This window comes from Pimephales promelas, chromosome 4 (genome assembly GCF_988280905.1).
Source record: "Pimephales promelas chromosome 4, fPimPro1.hap1.1, whole genome shotgun sequence".
Taxonomy (NCBI): Eukaryota; Metazoa; Chordata; class Actinopteri; order Cypriniformes; family Leuciscidae; genus Pimephales; species Pimephales promelas.
This window is the reverse complement of record NC_142772.1, coordinates 2,947,598-2,974,117: the sequence shown is the minus strand read 5'-3', so window position 1 is coordinate 2,974,117 and position 26,520 is coordinate 2,947,598. Positions and strand designations below refer to the sequence as shown.

The 26,520-nt window shown below is 35.9% G+C and overlaps 1 protein-coding gene across 1 annotated transcript; it reads right to left on the bottom strand.

Annotated features, from left to right (window-relative positions):
- inpp5jb (inositol polyphosphate-5-phosphatase Jb) lies at positions 1–25,479 on the bottom strand. Its single transcript, XM_039662171.2, has 13 exons — positions 24,870–25,479; positions 18,089–18,564; positions 14,852–14,959; positions 12,884–12,992; positions 10,372–10,488; positions 8,909–9,084; positions 8,053–8,164; positions 7,786–7,895; positions 4,957–5,158; positions 3,793–3,930; positions 2,802–2,885; positions 2,607–2,711; positions 1–424 (listed from the first exon to the last, which is right to left on the bottom strand). Exons 2-13 carry the CDS (start codon positions 18,556–18,558, stop codon positions 188–190), a joined length of 1,968 nt encoding a protein of 655 aa, XP_039518105.2. The 5' UTR covers positions 18,559–18,564; positions 24,870–25,479; the 3' UTR covers positions 1–187.
- Positions 25,480–26,520: the final 1,041 nt, after the last annotated feature.

Genomic DNA, 26,520 nt, shown 5'->3' with positions numbered 1-26,520 from the left:
TCAGAAGAAGAACAAACAGTTTAGTCTGCCCTCTTGTATTTGCCAGAGGGAGCCACACACTAAACGCTCACCGCTGCCCTGCAACATATTACACAACATCTCCAAACAAGTAAATCTACAACGACGTTACAGCAGAAACCTGCAGCCTTGAGCTGATGTGATCCTCCAGAGAAGGTGGTGTGCTTAGCTAAGTTTCCTCTGGCTTGGTTGCATCTTTTCCTGAGTTAGAGCTATCATCCGCACTGGACTCGACCTGCTCGCTCGAGCGCGTTTGCTCTTCGGTGAGTCTGGAGCTGCTGTGCTGTTGCTCTTCAGTCTCGGGACCCGAGTCGCAGGAGTCGACCTTCTTTACCTCGTCATCAGACGTGAAGTCGGAGCTGTCAGACGGGCTTAGACCAGCGGAGGCGGAGGCTGGCAGTTGAATCTATAACAAGACGAGAAACATACTGACTGGAAAGCAAGTCTTAACTTCTTAAAATCCAATTGTTGTTTACAGGTGAAAATCAAAAAATTTGAACATCGTGCAAAAGTTCATTTATTTCAGTAATTCAACTTAAAAGGTGAAATTAATAGAGATGCACCGATTGACAGGCGCGTGACCAGAACGGTTTAAAAGTGATCGGCCGGTCAGTCTGACATATGCCGATTTTATGCCGGTCAAATGCACTCGGGCGGCGCATGATTAACGTCACGCAACATCAGTATCACGCGGGAGCAGGAGCCACGCGTGAGCGTCAAGCAGGAACGCCGCGTGAGCAGCAATGAAGCCGTGTCTATTTTTGCTGCGCTGCTCACGCTCAATTAAAATGAAAGCATACTTTTGATGAAAAAAATAAAAATAAAAAATGATTTAAAAGTGTGTGTATATATATATATATATTAGGGCTGTGCAAAAATTAATTGCGATTAATTGCATCCAAAATAAAAGTCTGTGTTTACATAAAATATTTGTGTGTGCTGTATATAATTATTTTGTATATATAAATACACACACATGCATGTATATATTTAAGAAAATGTGTTATTCATACATAAAATATTTATATTTATACATTATAGATTATGTTTTTATAAATATATACAGAATTTAAGCGCAAATAATTCTTAAATATATACATGCATGCATAGGTATTTATATATACAAAATAATTATATTCAGCACACACAAATATATTATGTAAACACAGACTTTTATTTTGGATACGATTAATCGCAATTAACTTTTGCACAGCCCTAATATATATATATATATATATATAATAAATATTTGTGTTATTGAAAATAAAAAAAGTGTTTAGAAAAATAAAATCGGAATCGGACAAAATTGGTATCGGCAGGTCAAACTGAATGAAAATCGGCCTAGAAAATTGTAATCTGTGCATCTCTAGAAACTAATAAATAGACTCATTACATGCAAAGTGAGATATTTTAAGCCTTTATTTGTTATAATTTTGATGATTATGGCTTACAGCTTATAAAACTTTTTCACAATATTCTAATTTTGACTTAAACTGTAAGCCATAATCATTAAAATATAACAATGTGTGTGTGTGAAGCGCAAAAGAAGTTTAGAGAAGAGAAGTTTAGAAACGCGGCAGCTCCGTTTTGCGTGTTGAATCTCCGGAGGGCGTTTTAGGCTATGTTTACACGGAAACGATTCTGAAGAGAAAACGCAAAAGTGGCGTTTCGTCATCACTTTTTATTCTGCGTTTAAACAAGCGTTGGGTGGGAAATCCGCGTGCAAATGGTGACGCAAAAGTGTGTGAAATTCAATGTAGTGTGCACTCCAGATGGCTAGGTGGCGATGTGGAGCACTGCCACACAACAACACCAAGTCCGCGCGCCTGCGTACAATCTTCACTGTCCAAACCTTCGACTTTTGCGTTTTTACCGTTTACACAGGAACGTTTTAAAGATTTCCACTCTGGAGGGTGGTTTCACTTTTTAGCGTTTTTAAGCCGTCGTAAACGAAAGGCACATCCGCTAAAATATTTCTACGTTTTCACCCGCGAGCGTTTTCGTGTAAACAGGGCCTTAGTGAAGACGCGACAAAACGTATTACTTCAGAAACGATGGCGCATAGGCTCACGCTCGACTCTATGGTGTCATCAGTCATGACGTGTCCTTCCCTGATTCGTCAGCCATCCATCAGATGACCCGTTTCCTGTTTCCAATGTTGGTGAATGGTCACGTGATCTGCGTTTTCAGTCGTTTTAATGTGGACGGAGATCAATTCTAATACGCAGATAAAACGCTGGTGTGGACGGAGATCGTATTCGTTTTAATTCTCCGTTTTTAAACGAAAATGCAGTAGTGTGGACGGCTTGTTCCACACATCATAACGCCATTTTTACGTCACTGCACATGCGCAGTACTATTCAGTTTTGGTTTTCAATCCAATCAAGAGTTTACATGTCATCCTGATGGGATTAGAAAAGGTTTAAACCACTCCTTACAATACGAACTCAATTTGAATCGGATTCACTCTGATTGACGAGGTCATGTGACTTTTTTTACTCTGGATATCGGATTATTAGGGTCCAAGTATCTGAGAGCGGTTTTATGGCACATAGGAAGTGGATGCTGGAATGAAAGAGACTATCTACCTGGAATGGCTCGGTGACACCCACAATGGAGCTCATATTGTTGCTGTAGTAACCCAGTATGAAGTCGCCAGAATCCTTTGGCAATTCTTCCTCTGTAAAAGTCACCTGGAGATCGCAAATCAAAATCCACAAGCTTCAGTGTGTAGCTTTATGAACACTTTATCATGCAACTAAATGCATGTGATTTGTCCTTACCTGGTGCTCCTGTCTCAGGAAGTCAGACTCTTCCTGCTTGGCCCATGTGTAAGACACATAGTCTTTATGGTGCTTAAACCCAACCTGTGAAACGACATATGTGTGAAGTGTGTTCAATCAATTTCATGATCTTAAAGGAGTAGTTCACTTTAACAAAACTTTTGCTGATAATTTACTCGCCCCCGTGTCATCCAAGATGTCCATGTCTTTCTTTCTTCAGTCGAAAAGAAATTAAGGTTTTTGATGAAAACATTCCAGGATTTTCTCCATATAATGGACTTCAATGGGGTCCAAACGGTTCAAGGTCCAAATGAGAGTTTCAGTGCAGCTTCAAAGGTCTTTAAACGATTCCAGACGATGAATAAGGGTCTTATCAAGCAAAATGATCACTCATGTAATAAATAAATAACAAAGTTTAATTTTTATAAGCTCAAATGCACGCCTTGCTCTGTTCTGTGATGCACGTTTGTGACTCTCCAGTACGAACTCGTTTATCAAAATGAACGAATCTTTTTTCGAGTCATTTGATTGATTCAACGAACGAAATGAACGAATTGACTCGAAAAAAGATTTGTTCATTTTGATAAATGAGTCACAAACGTGCATCACAGAGAATTTGTGCTTATAAAACTTAAACTTTGTTGTTTGTTTATTAAATGAGCGATCGTTTCGCTTGATAAGACCCTTATTCGTCGTCTGGAATCGTTTTGAACAGTTTGCAGTTTGTACTGAAAGTGTCTTTTGGACATTGAACCCTTTGGTCCCCATTGAAGTCCATTATATGGAGAAAATCCTGGAAAGTTTTCATCAAAAACCTTAATTTCTTTTCGACTGAAGAAAGAAAGACATGGACATCTCGGATGACATGGGGGTGAAGGTTTTTTTCTAAAGTGAACTACTCCTTTAACTCAAGAGACAAAAAATATATGGTTTTAACCATCGTACTCCTACATCAATAGATGCTCAGAACTGATGAAATGTTTGAAATAACCTTGTAAAGCCCAATCCAGTCCCAGGAGCTTCGAGGAAAGTTGGGCACCACCTTGAATGTGGCCACCGCATCTGATGTCTCTGTCCATTCATCCTCTACAATGAGTTCTACTAGAGGCATGTCCACCTTATATGGGAACTGAAAAAGGACATCACATGTTAAACACAAACAAACAATGAAAGTTGCATCGATGTAGACATTCTGAGACAACCTTGAAAATGAATTTCCACCTTTCAATTAAAAGAGCCAATCATCATACAAGGCCTTTTCACAGACTGTTTTATGAAGTTTTTTTAATTGAAATACCTTTTAGATTTAGCATTTATCAAATGTTATTGTAGGCTTTTCTAGCTAAGGTGTTTATTTTGTCATCACTTAACCATGACGTTATTTTCGGTGTGTTTGTATGGCTGTCTCTGTTTTTATTTTTCGTACAGCAATTTGTTCAATGACCAGTTGTGTAAAAGATGAAAACATAATTTTTTAAGGGAAAGATCACTTTGAAATTAATTTTTGCTATGTTTTAAGGTGTCTTTGTTTCCGCAGTAGTTTCAATTTTGATATTTTTAGGTCAAACCGTTTGTGTCTGTCACTCATATAATGGAGGTCTATGGTCACCACCTCAAAGAGCATGCACAGAGAAGTCCAAATTAAACATGATTTAATGACTCGTAAATGTAAGTACACATTGATGGCCTAAGACACGAAACGAGCGGTTTGTGTGAGAAAACGAACAGTATATCATAATTTTTACCTCTTGTTACCACAGCCACAACGCGCCCTCGCCTTGCCTCGCAGATTGGGGTTACAAGAGGTAAAAACGATATAAATACTGTTCGTTTTCTCACACAAACCGCTCGTTTCGTGTCTTAGGCCATCAATGTGTACTTACATTTACGAGTCATTAAATCATGTTTAATTTGGACTTCTCTGTGCATGCTCTTTGAGGTGGTGACCATAGACCTCCATTATATGACTGACAGACAAGAACGGTTTGACCTAAAAATATTAAAATTGAAACTACTGCGGAAACAAAGACACCTACATCTTGGATGCCCTTGAGGTAAGATAAAACATACCAAAAATTAATTTCAAAGTGAACTATCCCTTTAAGCCTGATTTGAGCTAAACAAGTGTAACATCAGGACGTGTTCATGCGCCGACCTGCAGAGTGAAAATAGAGGAGACCGGCTTGTGGTCGCTGACGGTGTACTCCATGTGACTGCGGTAGAAGTGCTGCGACACACGGGTCCCGCTGCTCAGTCCCGCCATGGAGCTTCGCTTCGACACGCTGTTGCTGAACGCAGCCGTCGGCCTCAGACGCCACAGAATACGGTCAGTCCATGCAGGCTTACGCTTCTTACCACTGAGGAACATCAAGATTCACTTAAAGAAGTAGTTCACTTTTCAAAAAAATGTTGCTGATAATTTACTCGCCCCCGTGTCATCCAAGATGTCCATGTCTTTCTTTTTTCAGTAATGACTCAAACGAAATGACTCGAAAAAAAGATTCGTTCATTTTGATGAACAGGAGAGTCACGAACGTGCATCACAGAACAGAGCAAGGCGAGCATTTGTGCTTATAAAACGTAATTATTTTTGAAATGAGCGATCGTTTCGCTTGATAAGACCCTTATTCATCGTCTGGAATCGTTTAAAGCCCTTTGAAGCTGCACTGAAACTCTCGTTTGGACCTTGAACCGTTTGGACCCCATTGAAGTCCATTATATGGAGAAAAATCCTGGAATGTTTTTATCAAAAACCTTAATTTCTTTTCGACTGCAGAAAGAAAGACATGGACATCTTGGATGACACGGGGGCGAGTGAATGATCAGCAAAGGTTTTTTTAAAAGTGAACTACTCCTTTAAACAACAGTGAAATTATAACATCATCGCTGGAAGTGAGTATAAGTTCCCTTGGGATCTATCTTTAGAAAACATAATGTCTCTTTTCATTGCTATGCCGATGATATGCAAATCTATCTGCCTCTGACCTCTGATAATGAGCATGCTCGTAGTTGCTTATCCGCGTGTGTGGACGACGTAAAAGCATGGCTCTCAAATAATTTCCTGTTTTTGAATTCAGATAAAACATTGTTTTTAGCCCTTCCGAAACAAATAGACAAAATTTACAAAATTCGGAATCTTTAAATTTGAGTACCTCATCTCAAGTGCGTAATTTAGGTGTGATGATCGACAATAGTCTGAAATTTGACAGTGGGCTCTAGCTATTTCTACTTACGCTCTCTCTCTAAAATTAAATCTTTTCTCTCAACTGCCTCTTTAGAGGTTGCTGTCCATGCCTTTATAACATCGAGGCTGGACTACTGCAACTCTCTATATTATGGTGTGGCTAAGACTCAAATTACACGTCTACAAGTCGTTCAAAACGCTGCAGCGAGATTCCTGAAGGGATGTAAAACGTTTGAGCATGTTACACCCCTCCTGAAATCCCTGCATTGGTTACCGGTTCAGTTTAGAATTGAATACAAAGTCTACAAATCACTTAATAATCTAGCACCACTTTACTTGTCGGAACTACTTCACTTGTATAACCCTGAACGAGGGCTTAGATCTGGAAACAAATGCCTCCTTCAGATTCCCAGAACCCGATTGAAAAACAGGGGAAATAGAGCGTTTGAAGTAGCGGGCCCCACATTGTGGAACAAACTCCCAACTCAAATTAAAATGGCTTCTTCCGTATCGGAGTTTAAATCTGCTCTGAAAACTCATCTATTTGATGCAGCTTTTAACATGTAATTGACTTGTACTCACTGATCCTAAGTGATCACTGTTTGTTTTACTGTGTTTTATTGTAATTTTTGTACAGCACTTTGGTCGGTTGCCAGCCGGTAGTAAATGTGCTCTATGAATAAACTGAACTTGAACTTGAATACTACAGATTGACAGGGATGGGAAACTGAATCATTTGAATCAGGAAAACAGTTTGATAGACTATCAGGCACAGATTTAGACTCCCAAAATCCCCCAAAAATCAAAAGCGTCTTGTTCATCTTGTGCCTCAGTACAGTAACTCACTTCATATGAGAAGAGATTAGCCAATCATAGAAGAGGTGCAAAACACAGCCCGTTTAATTCTAAGGTGTGTGAAATGGAAATGGCATTTTTAAAAATGTAAAAATTTTAATGAGACCAAAATAAAAAAAGAATATGAAAAATATTTTAAAAATATATCAAGTCAAGTTATTTTATTTTTCTATCTATTTCTATTTATTTAATCAAGGACACTAAACATTAATAACACTGTCTAATTATGCATAACAAAAATATGAATAATACATAATAATATGTAAAATGCAACACTGGCTAATTTTCATCCATGGTCCAATTTGTTATGTAAAATGTATTCTCAATACATATTATTATAATTATGATTTTCATGTTTATAATATCATAATATATTATTAGTGCTTTATAGTCACATTTAGCAGATTAGAGCTAGGCAATAATATAGTTTTAACATTTTACAATGATACTTGAAATCAGGAAGTTAAGATTTGCGTTTTACATGAGTGTACGGTATGTATTACGTATGTGTGTGTGTGTGCGTATCATATATACAGATGAAACTCGAAAAATTAGAATATTGTGCAAAAGTTCATTTATTACAGTAATTCAACTTAATAGGTGAAACTAACATATTATATAGAGTTTTTTACAGTTTTTTAAAAAATGAACTTTTGCACAATATTATAATTTTGAATTTGGGGTTTTCATAAGGTGTAAGCCATAATCATCATAAAGACTTGAAATATCTCACTTTGCATGTAATGAGTCGATATAATATATTAGTTTCACCTTTTAAGTTGAATTATTGAAATAATAAATGAACTTTTGCACGATATTCTGTTTGAGTTTCACCTGTAAATTTGAGTATACTGTGTATATATGCGGGAAAAAAACACCTTTATTTGACCTTTTTGCAAAATAAGTATTTCTGCACCTGAATTTATAAAATCTTTTCCATTTTACCTGGTGTCATACGTGTCTGTTCCCACATCAAACTTGTAGGTCGGAGGGAATTTGATGGGCCCCTCGTGGAAGCCTTCGAGCACAGACTCGCTGCCTTTAGCCATGTTCAGCTGCGGGACGGAGATCCACACAATATTATGAATATTGCATTGTGTTTTTTCAAAACAGTTGCTCCTTCTTCAATGGGATTTAATATTTCCGTGATGTTTACATCATGTCATGTTTTTGACTTTTCGAGGGAGGTTGCGCTAGACATGCACGTCTCACCTGGTCTTTTTCCCACAGTACGGACAGTTTGTTATTGTCAATAGCTGCTTTCACAACTTGCATCTCAAGGTCCTCGATTCGGAAGTTCAAGTCTCCAAACCAGAAAACCAAACTGCAAACATTGTCCGAGAGTCGCATCATACAGTTTTCAACATCAATGTCAAGGTCATACTGGGTAAATTCATTTCAATCATAACCCGATCTCATGAGAAAACACTTTAGACTTTACAAATTTAAAAAAGTATCTTTGCAAACCCAAACCCCACCAGTCTACTAATACTCCACTGAGAGTTAGTTAGCAAATGAATGAGATTTACTTGGATATTTGAGGAGACTAAACCTAACATTTTAAGGCAAACAACAAAAAATTAAAAAAAATGTAGTAGCAAAGTTACCTTTTGTTAGTAAAGTGGACTATTGAAAAAAAAGGTGTAACCAAAAACCTAACACATATTATAAATTGTGGATTTCCTATAAATGTGCACAATTTTATTTGTAGAAAAATCGGTGACACTCGGTCAGTTACAAATTGTCATGAGATCCAAATCTTTTGTATATATAGTTTTTAGATCTTATATATAAAGTTTGTGTAAGATAAAAAAAAAGTGTATACTGTGTTGGGTCACAACTTTATGTCCAATCTAAAATCTGAGACTGAGGAACACTTCCCTTGGGAAACTAAAGTACAACAGCACCATCTGCTGGTGAGATACATAATTATACATTACACTACATGTACAAAGAATAATGTCTCAGTTCACTTACACACTCTTTGTACGGCCCTGATGAGAAGGAAAAATGGTAACACTCACAATAATAACGTCAATATGTGTAAATTAGTGTGTGAGAGTCTTACTCGTGATCCAGGACGCCCATGGCCGCTTGTCCCTCGAACTGCTGCTGCTGCAGGATGCTCTCGAAGTCCTCCATGCGCTGCTCTGAGTTCTCCATGTGAGCGGGAAGGTGACAGTTCAGGAAACAGATGGAATGACCGAACACAGTCATGCGGGCGCTCACGCCGCCTTTATTCCCCTGACAAAGAGACCGTGACCCACACATGCACTTTTAGTTTTTTCTGATCACCCTACAAACATTTCTATAGTGTTTCGTCATAAGAGGGTTTGGTGTTTCTGAACTCAAGATTTTCCGAATTGTTCCTTTTCGCATTTTCTACACTGATTTGTGGAGAAATACAAGCAAGATTCGGCAGGATAAAATATAGCAACTTAAAATATTGATTTAAACTTAAAATATAATAACTTAAAATATGTATTAATAATTATAAAAAATGTATATATAATGTATATTATATATATTTATATAATATGCATTATGAAAAATATATATAATGTATATTATATATATTTATATTAAAATATATATTAAATATATATAAATATAATATTTATAATATTCATAATATATAAAATATTATATATATAAATATTATAAAAATAAATTATTATATCAATTATTATTATTATATATAAAATATTAACTTATGTTAATTATTGCATGTTCTACACCATTTTTTAAAACTGAAGGCATTGTCAAATCAGCCAAACTCTAGAGTAAACACAATTTTATAATGTGCATACATTTAAACTCTATATAAACCTGTTTCTCACTGATATACGACGGTATAACATCTGTAACATATCTCATAATATATATTTATCATTATATACATCATATTATCAACTGATTTAAGTCAGGTGCCTTAACAACAAGCCATAAACACATCTCTCAGTTTCGTTATTAATACACACCACTAATTAAACTCTTATTCGAATTATTTATCAACACTCTGAAAAATGGGGTTGTTTCAACCCAAATTTGGGTCAAATATGGACAAACCCAAATGTTGGGTTAAAAATGCAATTAAAAAATGTAGTTGAAAGTGAAAGTTGAAGTCTGGTTACATTTGGGTTTGTCCATATTTGACCCAAATTTGGGTTAAAACATAAAAGGGAATGATTTAAAAAGGATAATCAAAAAATCTGTTTACAGACGTTTATGCTCAATATATTCAGATGAATGTGAATCATTTTTATAACTTATTAATACCCATGGGGAAACTGGCTTCATGCTCTTTGTTGTAAGGTTTGACGCTGTTGTTCTTGCTATGAGAGGTGAGTTTATCATAATGATGGCATCATTTTATATTCATAGGTGTTCAGCACATTATTAATATTTCAGCAGCACACTGCATGTGATATTTGACAGAACCCTGGGTTGTAACCTTTCATATCTGCAAATGAGGATTAATAAACTGTTTGTGGAGGAGAAGCGTGACTTTAGAAGATTGCAGATGATTACCCAGATTCCCCCGAGCCCGGTGCGAGTGGTCTGGGTCTGAATGCCTCTCAGGAAAGGAAGGTGAAAGTACTTGGAAAACACCAGCAGAAGCATTCCCTGCATCCTCTGAGACGTCACCTACACACACACAGGTCCAACACAGTGCCACGTCATTCGCTTGACACAGAGAAAACACAATCTGAGTAATAAATAATCGCTTGCTCTCTAATTTTTAGAGAATTTCTGACAGGGTGCGTATGGAATGGGACATAACCAAACAGGTGAAACTCGAAAAATTACAATATTGTGCATTTATTTCAGTAATTCAACTTAACCCTAAAACCGTATTCTGGACAAATGTGGGCAAAATAGATTTGATTTATTTAAAAAAAATACTTCCCTTAATCTGAGCGCTACAAGACTTGCCTCCTGAACACACACAATTTTTTTTTGACTCAATTCTACAAAAACTCCTTAATCTTGTATTTGGGTCGAAAATGGGCACCCATAGAAATAAATGGGAAAAACTGTAATTTAGAGCATTCTAAAATAAGCCAAAATAAGACACCAAAGTCACTTCATCTTTAGGTTTTAGCTCTAAGAACTTATTGGAATGATATTTTAATGTAGTTAAATAATAAAACATAAAAATAAGCATAATTTACATAGAAAATATGCTACTTTTTGAAGTAAATAAATTCAAAAATACCCCCAAAATAAAAACAAACACCATAAATGGATAAAGAAAACTTTATTGAAGACAGTGATATAACATTTATAATAAATAAAAATTAGGATCACACCTGAGTCCACAATTACAGGATTAAGGGCTATGAAGTGAATATGGTTTGAGGGCTACAATGTGAAACTAATACACTCTAAACAATGCTGGGTTGTTTCAACCCAAATTTGGGTCAAATATGGACAAACCAAATGTTGGGTTAAAAATGTAATCTAAAAATTTACTGTTGAAAGTGAAAGTTGAAGTTGGTTAACATTTTAAATGACATTTATAACCCAATATTTGGTTTTTTCCATATTTGACCCAAATTTTGGTTGTAACAACCCAGTATTTTTTAGAGTGTATATTATATAGACTTATTACATGCAGAGTGGGATATTTCAAGGCTTTATTTGTTATAAATATCTCCCTTTGCATGTAATGAGTCTATATAATATATTAGTTTCTATATAAATATACTATATAATATATTAGTTTGAATTACTGAAATAAATGAACTCTTGCACAATATTCTAACTTTTTGAGTTTCACTTGTACTACTGGTTCAGTGTTATCGGTTAAATGAAACTAGTAAGAATTGTTTTCATTAATTCATTCAGAAAAATGCAGGGTAAATTTCATATTTATCTAAATGTAAACGAAAAATAAAATGTTGCCTTCACAACTAACTGAATACGTTTTAAAATGACTGAAAACTAAAACCAAGATGAAAAAAATTATTAAAGCTAAAAATAAATATAAAAAAAAAATAAAAATGAAAAAAGCATGGAAGCTTGTTTCTGCGACAGAATAAAAAATAAAAAGGTAATTGCAACTTTTATCTTACAATTCTGACTTTTTTCTCGCAATTGCGAGTTTATATCTCACAAATCTGACTTTATAACAATCTCAATTCGGTTTATATCACAATGCTGAGAAAAAACTCGCAACTATCTATTTAATTATTTTATTCCATGGCATAAACAAGCTTACGTACAAATGCATATAACAAAATTACTAAAACTAAAATAGATATAAAAAGACGATTCAAAAAATGTATTAATAAATATGCCATACTGTATCCAACTGAATCAGGGTAATTATAGCTAATAACCTTAAAAAAACACATTTAGTTACTATAGATGATAACTGAAATAAAGTAAATATAAACAAATACTTTTTTTCCCCAGCTAATTACCAAGGCACATTTTTGTTTTGTTTAACTTTGTTTAACTTAAGTACTAATATAACTAAAACTAAATAAACTCAAAGTAATAAATCCAAATTAATAAAAAAACTATATTTTTAAATAATAAAAATAACAAAAACACACAACAAAATGACTAAAACTTTAACTAAATGTATGAAAATGTATAAGTGAAATCTAATTCAAAATATGCATTATACTACAACGATACTAGAATGCCTCCAATGCACTGATCTCCACTGGAGCGTTCGTTAACAGAGAGATTAATTAAGCAGAAGTGGCATTATTACCAGAGATATTCAGAATATAATACTAGCCTTCTGCTTACCCTGGAGGACATACTGTACCTCTCAATTAGTGTCAAAAACACACTGTACTCAACAATAAAGATGTGTGTGAGATTATTTGTCCACAATGAATCAAATAAATAAAATGTGGGAGGAGTCTAACTGATTGAAAAGAGAAACATGAGCCACATGACAGAGACAAACACCAGCAAAGAGGTTTTCAACCTCAGCCACTCACTCAGTATTACATAATGGGACCCCTGAGGCTCTCATGACAACAGTGTGTGTGTGTGTGTGTTAAGAAGGAGCATTACTGACCAGTACATATCCAAAGGGGCTGAGAGCGTCCATGAAGACCTCGCTCCACTGGTCAGTGAAAAGAACATCTTTCAGTCGTTTGTTGATCATTGAGTTCACTTCCTGTAAGCTGAGAGAACACCACACAGTAAAGCTTAAATCAAGGTAGAAGAGACCTTATGATGTATATCTGATTATGGTCATCATATTATATTGGGTCAGTAAGACTTATTTATTAATGAAATTAATCATTTTATTGCATTGAATTGATCAAAAGTGACAATAAAGACATTTACAGGTGAAACTCGAAAATAAGAATATCATACAAAAGCTCATTTATTTCAGTAATTCAACTTAAATGGTGAAACTATATAGTATATCGACTAAATACATGATATCAAACCTTGATATAAGCTGTAAGCCATAATTATGAGTCTATATAATATATTGGGTTCACCTTTTAAGTTGAATTACTGAAATTAATTAACCTTTGCACGATATTCAAATTTTTCGATTTTCACCTGTAGAATGTTATATAATATTTCAAATAAATGCTGTTTTTTATCTTTCTACTCATCTAAGAACACTAAAACAAAGTAACACAGTTTCCTCAAAAATATGAACTTTTTTCAACGTTGATAATATGAAGTGCATGTGAATATGAAGAAACATAAGATATGTTTCTTGAGAAGCAAATCAGCATATTAGAAGGATTTCTGAAGGGTCATGCGACATTGAAAACTGGAGATATGATGCTGAAAATTATACTTAAATCAAAAACAGTTATTTTGAAATGTAATAATATTTTACAACAATAGCACTATTGTTTTTACTGAATTTTGATCAGTCTTGGTAAGACTTCTTTCAATCAGTTTTTTTTTTTTTTTTTACACACCCTCTTGTCATCCAAGATGTCCACGTCTTTCTTTCTTCAGTCGAAAAGAAATTAAGGTTTTTGATGAAAACATTCCAGGATTTTTCTCCATATAATGGACTTCAATGGGGTCCAAACGGTTCAAGGTCCAAAAGACACTTTCAGTACAAACTGCAAACTGTTCAAAGGGCTTTAAACGATTCCAGACGATGAATAAAGGTCTTATCAAGCGAAACGATCGATCATTTAATAAACAAACAACAAAGTTTAAGTTTTAGAAGCTCAAATGCTCGCCTTGCTCTGTTCTGTGTTGCATGTTCGTGACTCTCCTGTTCGAAATTGTTCATCAAAATGAACTAATCTTTTTTCCGAGTCATTTGGTTCATTCAACAAACGAAACGAACGAATTGATTCAGAAAAAGATTTGTTCATTTTGATGAACGAGTTCGAACAGGAAAGTCTCGAGCGCGCATCACAGTACAGAGCGAGGCGAGCATTTGAGCTTATAAAACTTAAATTTTGTTATTTATTTATTAAATGAGCGATCGTTTCGCTTGATAAGACCCTTATTCATCGTCTGGAATCGTTTAAAGCCCTTTGAACAGTTTGCAGTTTGCACTGAAACTGTCTTTTGGACCTTGAACCGTTTGGTTCCCATTGAAGTCCATTATATGGAGAAAATCCTGGAATGTTTTCATCAAAAACCTTAATATCTTTTCGACTGAAGAAAGAAAGACATGGACATCTTGGATGACATGGGGGCGAGTAAATTATCAGCAAAAGTCCTTTAAGGCCATTATTAGCCATTTGAACAACCCTGTAATATTTAGCCAAAATATTTTGTAACACAGGGTGCACAGGACATGAGTTGAAGAAGAAATGGTTATTTATTTATTTATTTATTTATAATTTTTGGTTATTAACTGACTACTAATATGAATATTGGCATCCCTAGGAAAACATAATTCCTTGAAAGTTCATCAGTAACCATTAAAACCGTTCTTAAATCCAAACTTTTGGCCATTTTCTGAACATCAGTGTCAGTGGGAACAGATTTACTGTGATTCCTTTTCATATCGAGCAGCTTTCATATAGAAAATCAGTGTAAATCTCACCCTATAATGTACATGTCTGTGTTCCCATCGCCAACATGCAAGCCCAGTAAAGCCGTGATGTCTTCAGGAGGCATGGCTGAGCCCACGTTCCAAGTGATAATATGCACCCTGATGGCAGAAAGACACATTCACAGTCTGTTATAGGCGTCACTGACTCTGTTTACATGCGCACCAATCACCTCTTCACTCACGTTTACATGCAGTTTTCATCATTCTGATCATTCGCTAAGAATTGTGGTTATTTTACCAGCATTGAACTCTATATAGTTGGTGTGTTACAAGCTTCCCTAAACGGCTTTTTACTAGGAGACGGGAGAAGAGAACGTTACTGTGTACAGAATAATAATTCAGCCCAAGCCGATCTGATAAAGCAGGAGCTGCTACACACAAGGTTATTTCAACACAGCTCCAAACACAGACGGGTCGAGGCTCGTGAAGAGTGGCAGTGCTCAGTGTTGTAGGTCTCGAGACCATATTTTAATGGTCTTGGTCTTGTCATGGACTCGAACTCGAACATTCTTTTTTTTAGGACTCGGACTTATTCCCGAGTCCACTCGAGTTCAATTCAAAATATTTTTCATGATTATTAATGTATGTGAATAAAATATTTCTTTAAATTGATTGACACGCCCAGTGATTGGCGATTTTCTAGTGCGCAACTGCGCATGACAAATTGTAATAAAATTACTTTTAACACCACCTACTATGTGGCATTTTTACCCTAAACTGATCATATTTTTTAAACTCTAAGTAAATTCAATAAAATAAAATAAAGGATTTCTCTAAGTAAATAAAAGTAAATTAGGTAATCAACCCTCACTGGTCTCGGTCTCGACTCGGACTCGAGTGAGGTGGTCTCGACTACAACACTGGCAATGCTTTAAACTACACATTCATCAACAGTAATAAGATCAGAACAAACTCAAATCAGTTTTCATTAATAGATATTTTGTTGTATGTAAATGACTTTCAGAAGGAATTTTCCCAGCTCATGAACAATAAAAATGTCGACAGCCAATCAGAATCCGCTCTGTTTAAAAGAGCTCGAGCATTTAAAGGGGCAGCTACAAAACCACAGTTTGAGTTCAGAATAAACAGAACAATATCATACGCTAATATAGAGGGTATACGCGTGACGCAACATATAAAGTGGGAAAGAGCTTTGCGATTGACTGTACAACTAGATTTGACAAAAAATCGGAGGTATATTTTTACAGACTGATATAGAAAGAGGAGCAAATGGATCGAAACAACCGGACTCCAGTCAGCGAAAGCTGGATTTGCATCATTTTGTGTCAATATGCTGAATTTAGCTGGAAAACCATACCCATATATTAACAACTCATCAATTAAATATTTATCATTGCATGTTCTGCATTATTGGATGTTTTTTTAATAAACACTGACAAAAAAAAAACTATAAAGTTTTATGGCTGGACGATATGATGATATAGGCTATATATAACACTGATGTAAGTGATCACCCGGATTTAGAGACCTATATTGTATTTATATAAAGCGTTCACAGGCAAATTTGCTTTATGTTTAGGTCTATATTGCTTTTATTTCAAGAGATTTCCACGACGCATGCGCAAGAAGAACTGAACTGAAGTAGTCGAAGGAGATGGCAAATCTCTTGAACTCTCGTCTCAGTCCTACAAGGAAGAAAAGGAATAGTCGAATAAAGTCATTATTTTTGTTAGTTTTTTCGCACAATAAGTATTCTCGTCGCTTGATAATATTATAGTTGAGTCACGTGGAATTTTTAAACATTTTCTTCATTGACTTTCTGGGCCGTCAAGATTCAATCCCTTAGGTCTGCTGGGGAACTTCACGAAAATTGATAAAATATTAAACAGGTTTCAGAAACATTTTCTGGAGATAGCTCTAGCAATGCTGTCTCATGGAAGTCTGATTCCCCGCTATCTATAACTAGGTGGTATTTGGAAATGAATAGATGTGTGCAATTAGAAAAAAATAACATATAACCTTAGAAAGGGATACAATACTTTTATTAAAATCTGGCAACCCTATCTAGATCATGTGATATTAGAATGTGACTGACCTTGATGACATTGTTACATTACATTTCTACAGCATGCGGGACGGTGAGTAATTAATTAATGACTTCATTTTCATTTTTGGGTGAGCTAACCCTTTAACCAAATACTTTTTAATCTTCATTATTGCTTCAATGCAAATGAACAAGTGCGCCGTTATTTGTTGCGTAATGACGTGTGTGTTCAAGCAAGCCAGAAATGCGCAAATCCTCTGTATTTAATATATCATGATGACTCACGAGTTGAGAGTTTGCACTAAATCTGCGCAGGTTTGGTTTACACGAAATTCCCCAGAATAAGTAACACGCCAAATTAGCTTGTGATTTGACAGCGTTGATTTTTACCCGCATTTTACCCGGTTAAAGGAGTAGTTCACTTTTGAAAAACCTTTTGTTGATAATGTACTCACCCCCATGTCATTCGAGATGTCCATGTCTTTCTTTCTTCAGTCGAAAAGAAATTAAGGTTTTTGATGAAAACATTCCAGCATTTTTCTCCATATAATGGACTTCAATGGGGACCAAACGATTCAAGTTTCAAAAGACACTTTCAGTGCAAACTGTTCAAAGGGCTTTAAATGATTCCAGACGATGAATAAGGGTCTTATCAAGTGAAACAATCGCTCATTTAATAAATAAATAACAAAGTTTAAGTTTTATAAGCACAAACGCTCACCTTGCTCTGTTCTGTGATGCGCGTTCGTGACTCTCCTGTTCGAACTCGTTCATCATAATGAACAAATCTTTTTCATTCAACGAACGAAACGAACAAATTGACTCGGAAAAAGATTCATTCATTTTACAGGGGAGTCACGAACGCGCATCACAGAACAGAGCAAGGCGAGCATTTGTGCTTATAAAACTTAATCTTTGTTATCTTTTTTTTAAATGAGTGATCGTTTCGCTTGATAAGACCCTTATTCATCGTCTGGTGCCCTTTGAACAGTTTGCAGTTTGCACTGAAACTCTCATTTAGACCTTGAACCATTTGGTCCCCATTGAAGTCCATTATATGGAGAAAAATCCTGGAATGTTTTCATCAAAAACCTTAATTTCTTTTCGACTGAAGAAAGAAAGACATGGACATCTCGGATGATACGGGGGTGAGTAAATTATCAGCAAAAGTTTTTTGAAAAGTGAACTACTCCTTTAATTTCAAACCCTGGTTGAAATGGTACCTGAAATCCTCCACGACCTGCGACTGAGTGTCTGCGGTGCCGGCGACAGAAAGGGCCCTCTGAGGGTGAAAGACAGGATCTGTGGCTGGAGGTTTGTATGATGGGGTCTGAGGAAGAGAGGCGGTCCTCATTGTAATGTGGCTCCGAGCCATCGCAGCGTGTCCTGAAATCTTCTGTCCAGCCGAACTCGGAGGTCCATGACTGACATTAGCAGCGTCGACTTGAGTTTGAGCTTCTGACGGGTTGTCGGGGCCAGTCGGGGTCGTCTGCTGCGGTTTGGGCTCCGATACGTCGATCGATCCTTCCACTCGCGGGGTCCTCTGGGGCCGTCTGGGCCGGGCCGGAGCCGCTGCTGGTGTAGAAGTGGCAGGAGAAGATGTGGAGGACGCTTCTGCCGGCTCTTTTGATTGTGCAGATGATCCCACATCATTAGTTTTACACTGGCTTTGAGTTTGCTGCTCTGGGTCCATTGTGATCTGGCAAAGAAAAGCACAACGGTGAATCAATCAGCATGTGCATTTCAACAACTAACTTTACTTTTTAACTACATTTTGCCTAATCCCGGACTAAAAATGCATGTTTGAGCTGAAAGAAACTTGCTCTTGCATCTTAACCCTAAAACCGTATTCTGGACAAATGTGGGGAAAATAGTTGATTTATTTTTAAAAAATACTTCCCTTGATCTGAGCGGTACTTTTCCTAAGTTTGCCACCAAGAATATTTCAATTGAAAATTTTTTACAAGACAATTGCAACTAAAAAAAGTTATATTTATACCACATTGAAAATAATCCAAATCGCAGATTTTGTGGAGTAGAAGAGGAAGACCTGTGGCATTTATTTTACTTTTGACCATTTGTAAATAAATTCTGGTCAAGTGTCCAAGTTTGGTTAAAGACGAATAGCATAGAACTCATAACACCACAAACGATTGTACTTGGTCATTTTACAGGTAGTTTTCTTTTGTTAAATACCATTTTATTAATAGGGAAAATGTTTATTTTTAAAACAAAAACATCATCAAGCTTGTGTTTAGATCACTTTAAGAATGTTTTGCGGTCACATCTTCGTTTGGAAAAGATAATAGCAGAAAGTAAAAATAGAATGGATGAATATAATAAAAAATGGAGTAATATTCTATGTATATTATAATTATATGAAATTTTGTAGTTTTTCCTATCTTTTTCATATCATATTTATTCTTCTGTCGTAATATATTTGTAAAGTGTGTATCTTTTCTCATGTATGTTCTGGGGTATGAATGTGAGGATGAATGTATAAGCATGTAGAGTTTCTGTCTGTAAAGTGTCTTTCTTATTAAATAAAGATTCAAATAAAAAATAAAAAAGTTTGCCTCCTGAACACACACAATTTTTTTTTTTTTTACTCAATTCTACAAAAACTCCTTAATCTTGTATTTGGGTCAAAAATAGGCACTCATAGAAATGAATGGGAAAAACTGTAATTTCGAGCATTCTAAAATAAGCCAAAGTAAGACACCAAAGTCACTTCATCTTTAGGTTTCAGCTCTAAGAACTTATTAGAATTAAATTTTAATGTAGTTAAAAAAATGTAAAAATAAAACATAAAAATAAGCATAATTTACATAGAAAATATGGTACTTTTTGAAGTAAATAAATTCAAAAATACCCCCGAAATAAAAACAAACACCATAAATGGATAGACAAAACTTTATCGAAGACAGTGATATAACATTTATAATAAATAAAAATTAGGATCACACCTGAGTCCACAATTACAAGGATTAAGGGCTATAAAGTGAATACAGTTTGAGGGCTACCATATGTCAGTTACATTGTTTCGTATGAAGATTCACACCTGTAATGTTTTGTTTTTTCTATGGCACGTTCATAAAATGCCCCCATTGAACTAAGGCCTAATCCTGGATTAATCTAAACCCTGTCTTTGAAACCGGGTGCTATACCCTGAAGCCAGTTTAGGTGGCTAGCCAGCTATGTTTCAGTTTAGTTTGTGCCAACCCTGGGTTTTAGGTACCATGAAAGTGGTTTGGCTTTTAGCAGTGTTCATCGCCATAGTAACTTACACTCCACGGCTAACCTGGTCCGGGGCAGGTTATGTTCACTTACTACTTAAACGATTACTATTAAACTATTACTATTGCATTATTGCCCTTTTTAAAAGTGTAGATAAGAGTGCACTCTCTTTTTAATGCACTGACTGTAGTGTCTTTTATTTCATTAATATTATATTGTCAATGTCTGCAAATGCAGGTTTTGTATGAAAATACAGTAAGATGTGATGTACACTACAAGTGCACATTTAAGGGCACTTTTTTTTTTTTTTACATAGGACTGCCTGGGCAACACAAATGTGCAAATGAGATACACACATCCTGGGATGACTAAGCCATTGAGGGTGAAAAGTCAAGGGTCAAGGCCACTGATCCCCTTCGCTTGGCCAGGAGAGTTAATGGATAGCTAGCATAGCGAATTCCACTGCCTAGCTGTATTTAAATCCCTGTAATCCTCTTGGTTAATGTTTTTCCATCTAAAACAGGTTTTTCAGGTTGAAATAACACGGGTTTGCATAATCCTACATCTTAAAAGATTTTTAAAAGCCTCTTTAACAGAAACTCAACCATTCAGAAGTCAAAATCTTTTTGAAAGAAGTCTCTTATTCTCACCATATATTTACTGTAACTGTGTCTATTCAAATCTATTTAAAAATGTCATTTATTCCTGTGATCAAAGCTGAATTTTCAGCATCACTTCAGTCTTCAGAGTAGAGCCCGACCGATAAAGGATTTTGAAGGCCGATACCGATACAAATATTTGTTGGTTTTAAAATACGATATTCCGATATATCGGCCAATATTTTCATTTACATTTTTTATTTCAGAAACGCGCAATAAAACATTAACAGATTTCCCTAACATCCCCATCAGTTTTTATAATTGTTATTCAAGCAATGTATGTATCGTGACCAACTCAACGAGTGTTGCCGACAGGGACGGTGTAGAGTGCCCTCTGGTGGACAAACTATACAACTCCAACACTCATGACATGGTTCAAGTGTGTTTCGTCCATTTTTTTTTTTTTAATATTCATTTATCGGCCATTATAACTGCCGATACCGACAGTTTGGAAAATGCCAATGAGTCACAAATGAGTCACATGATCCTTCAGAAATCATTCTTTTGCAACATTATACTGTCACTTTTCATCAATTTATGCATCCCTGCAGAATAAAAGTTTAATTTCTTTCAATAACAAGAAATTATTGACCCCCAACACCCCAAACTTGAATTTTAGTACAATATTCAGTATATTACACTGAAAACAGTTACCGGTAATATTCAATTGCTTGACGTGATAGCTTAAGGGTAAATCATACCACAGAAGCTCTTCCAAGGTGATGGGTTTCATCTCCAGCTCGGAGGGCTTCTATTCTAGTGTGAGCTCTCTGAAATGACAGCTGACGGACTGGACAAAAAACTAGACTAGACAACAGACACAGCTGTGAACGTTCCCTGCCCACAGGAAAACACTGCTTAGAGTTGGGTCAAAAACTCTCCTTGCTTTGTTGCAAATACCAAAAATGATTAATTGCTGTCTTCTCCTAGAGTAGACTCTAGTTATTAATAAGGAATGTGACTGCTGTGTACTAGAAGTGAAAAATACCACTGTCTTTAAAGATGTCATATCGATCACAATTTCAGTATGGAGTACCACAAGGCTCAGTCATAGGACCGTTGTTTTTCACCCAGTCCATGCTTCCCTTGGGAGATATCATTAAGAAGCATGGCGTTAGTTTTCTCTGTAATGCTGATGATACTCAGCTCTATTTTCTTCTGCGCCCTAACGAAACATCCCAATTCACAAAATTAAAGGGATACTTCACCTCTGGAAAGATGAATGTGTATATAAAATGGGTCATTTATGTAGAAGAAACGTGAACTTATTTTTGAATTTGGATCTTTCTAGACTGAGAAAAGCCAGAAGATGTATTTTTGGCTTATGTGGATGAAAGACAACAACTCCCAGAATGCACTTGCTTCACTGCCCTAGGAGGCCACGCCTACCGGTAACAGAGCGCAGTAGTTAAACAACAAGTCTAGGCTACTAGTGAGTCTCCATGATGAGTCTGCCCGAAAATGTGTTTCGAGATCGCCCAAAATGTCAGAAATTCGGCGTTTGCGTTCTACAGTCGCCGTTCACATTTACTGTGGCGAGCGGGACGAGTGAGGGACACGGGAGAACGGCGCGAGGCCGGTGGCGTGATTACAGATGAGCGACACCTGTGAGACGCACCGGTCTCGTATCTCTCACGGATTTTCTTAGCAATGTTAAAACGCACATCAACCGATCACTTGTTTAGCGTTCATGTAAACACTACATTCAGATTCACCAATCGGAATGAATTCGGTTAGATTGAAACAAAAGCTGTGCATGTAAACAATGAATGGCGACTGCAGAAAGCAAAAGCTGAATCCCGGACATCGACGGCCGGACATGTCCGGGAAAAAGAGGATGGTAACCCCGACTACTCAGCTTTCTCCACAGAACAAGAGCCTGCTAGCTTAGCTTCCAAACAAAGATGGACGACACTATGTGTTCATTCTGTGAGTGAGATCGCCCTCTATGGGCGGGTTGAGGACATGCGGGACAGACCCGACGACTGACTGTAGTCTTTAGCCTTCGGACAAAAATACTCAGATGACGCAAAATTAAGATTTTTGCGTCATCGGAGGATTTTTTCCAGAGAAAAAATGCATAAATCTCTCGTCTCAGGGGAATATGAGGGTGGAAAGCACGGTAATTCGAAAATACTACAGGTTTCCTACTAATACAAAGCTTAATGCTAAATCCTAAAGTATCCCTTTAACGGAATTCTAATTCTTCGAATAAAATAGCAATAAAATAGCAACATGATCAAAACTTGTCCCGTGTGTGACACACCAGCAGGCTTCATCTCTCTATCATCATTGTTATTGTATTGCATGATATGTTTTGCCATCCAAAATATGTTTGATAATAAAACCAACTAAGCATTTAGATATTACCTTATTAGGACAAATTATTGGGAGATGATAATTATATGTATTTTATGTACTGTAAGTAGGCTACTATACTGTTCTAAAGATATTACTGATTTACATTACAAGCTATCAGAATTTCATCTTACTTTTTGGCCATAGAAATATCAGCAACGGCACCAAATTGCAGATCAGTTGCATAAAACTGTCTGTGTTTTTTCATCCTCGAGTATGAGCTCCATATTCGCATTAAATCAGACTCAATGTGATATGAACCTAAAAAAATATGAAACACATTTGCAAACCTTTTAAAATGTTTTTTTAAAGCCCAATAAAGCCTAATTTTAAAAGCTTCAACCTGTTCATCATATAAAGCGATCGAGTCTCTTTTCTACACTCAATTCATATGGATTAGTTTTCCGATCTCTTTATGAACTTTTGTAAGCGTCAAAGTGGTAGTTGCGTATCTGTCAATGGAGGGACAGAAACCACTCAGATTTCATCAAAAACATCTTCCTTTGTGTTCTGAAGATAAATGAATGTGATAACACCAGGATGAGGGTGCGTAATTAAAGAAAGAATTTAAATTTTGGGGTTATATTATTAATTCTACATTACATTCTATCCCTTAAAGCCAGAATAAATGCTAAAATATTGATACAAACATAATGTTAAATATTTAGACACAGTCATGTGTCTTTGTATTTGCACAGTAGTCCTGGTCTTCACCTCGCTGTGCTCTGTGTTCCTCTGCCTGACCGGCTTTCCTTGTATTGACAAGATTGCTACAGTCAAGCACACGACTAGACGTATTTGCCTATCGGTGTGGAATAACGCAAAGCATGTGACCAGCAGAAAAGGAAAAGAGACAAAAATACAGACTCCATGTACTAGCAATGCTGACCCCAAATGGAGTGAGTCATTGTGTATGTATTTGATTATGCATATACACACATACACCCACATGAAATTCTTGCAGTGAATCATTGTGTATGCATTTGAATATGTGTGTGTAGATAGATAGATAGATAGATAGATAGATAGATAGATAGATAGATAGATAGATAGATAGATAGATAGATAGATAGATAGATAGATAGTGTAGAGATCTGGATAATTGGAAAAGCTTGAAAAATTAGATGTTCATGGGGGTGGATGAGATTCAATACTTCATTAAAATTGAGTGAACCATTATAAATCTAATTAAAATCATTCCAAATTAGTTAGCTAGCTACATAAGGTGCACTGTTATTTTATCAGTGATTTTATAGATAGTCTATCGTTCCAAATATGACATTTGAGCCATGGTTAAACACATTAGGTCAGAAACTGAGAAAATGCTGAAGGTCACCTTAATGTGCATTATGACCTACTTGTGTGTTTTTCCTTAGAGGATGTACGAAGAAGCTTTCGAACCATTCGGTATCTGATAACACTAATTGTATTACAAGGATGTGTGTGAGCTTTCAACCTCTGAATAATGCCACAGATGCACATGCACACACGCGCGCGCGCACACACAAACACACATTGATTAATATCCCACATTTATGCATTCAAAATGTTTAATAAACACAAAATAAAACCCCGACAACATGCAACAATAGTTAAACACAGCTTAAGTAGTGAGAAAGAAACAGCATAGGGTGTATAGATTATTATTATGTGGACTACAAGTTATTCATCATATTTATGCAATCATGCATGTTTGCACTTGTGTTCTAACACATATTACAGTTTTACGCAATTATAGTGACTTTCTTACCCAATTTCCTCGATCAAGGCAAGCTGAAGAGAACTGATGGTGTGTTGACAGGAGATCTGATGTGAACCGCTGGAAATAACCAGACTTACTGATAAATATATTCAAATAGCTTCGCGGATATCAAAATAGCTCATCATCATGCGACAACATCGGTTGAGCTGGTGGAAGTGAAAGCCCGTTCAGATCCAATGTGTCACATCAGTGCCCGTTCTTCCTGATCCACTAACAGCGAAAGACCTTGAGGTTTACTGGAAGGAGAAAATAGGTCGCTAAAGGCGAGTGCATTTCATCTGCAGATGTCGCGGTGTTCTTCGACGTGAGCTCGTTTCGCGTTCAAAGTAAAGCGTTGTGTCAATGACAAGACGTGAATGTTCACTGTTGTCCTTCAGAGCTGCTCGTGTTTCATGCACTTATTGCACCAGAGCTCCTGGCGTTGCTTTCGTCAGAGATGTAATCATCACCGCGGACGAGGCGCACTTGTCACATGGTATTCCGCTGAAGCTCCGCTATAAAGATTACATTTGCATTTCCTCTTGAAGGCAGCGAAAGTGTTATAGTTGTAGGTTTGGTCTTGGAATAGCAGGCTTTGTTTTGGTGTAAATAATGAAATGCCGCATGAGAACGCTTTGCTGTTGTCATGACAATCAGCGCGCTTCTTTTTCTTTTTTCTTAATCAACACAGAGTAAAGACCGAGCATGATGCAAGAATCAAAAATATTGGCGATTCGATAAGATAATTGTTGATAATTGTAAAAAGTTTTAAATGAAATTGTAGAAACTTTAATGTTAACGTTATAATTTTGCACAGGCAAGGTTCAAATCATAGGCCTACTTTTTTGACCCTTTTCATTTTGTATCATTAACCCCTTAGCTGTCACCAACAACCCTCAGCAGATTATTGCTGAAGTGAAAACACTTCAAAAAATGAAAGTATGAAAAAGTTATGGAAGTTTAAATTTACAGTAAATCAAATATACTGGACTATATATTTTTTATTTTATATAAAATATATATTTTACAAAATATTTTTACTCTAAAATTTCTATAAAATCAAAGCCATAAATCTTATCAGTTATGTTCCAAATTTGAAGTTGATATCACAAAAATTGAAGTTCCCATGAGATTTTGTTTAGGCGTAGTACCAAAAATAGCCACCGGGTGCCATTGAATTCCATTGAATTTAGTTGTATACATTGTGCCTTAACAAATTAATAAATTTCTGTCCAAATATCAATTCTGTCACAAAATTTGGAACCTTGAGACTCTGACCTTTCTGACAATATCAATTTTGTCAAGATTAGAAAAGGTTTTGATCATAAATTATGAAATATAATGACGCCCAAAAGGGGAGGAGCCTGATAAAACAAGTACCGTTTCTATGGTAACGAAACTTTCAATTATAAAACAGTTTTCACACGATGAATTCTGAGCTTTCAAATGATACCTAATTTATGATAACTACTAAAATATGTGATATAATAAAAAAGGCGATAAAAAAAATAATATTATATTTTAGAGGATAATAAATATAAATATTATCATTTTTAGAGGATAATATTATAATATAATTTTAAATTTTTTATTGAAAAATACTAGATTATATGTTTTATTATGAACTTTTAGCATAAAAACAGAAGTTTCAATGATTAAA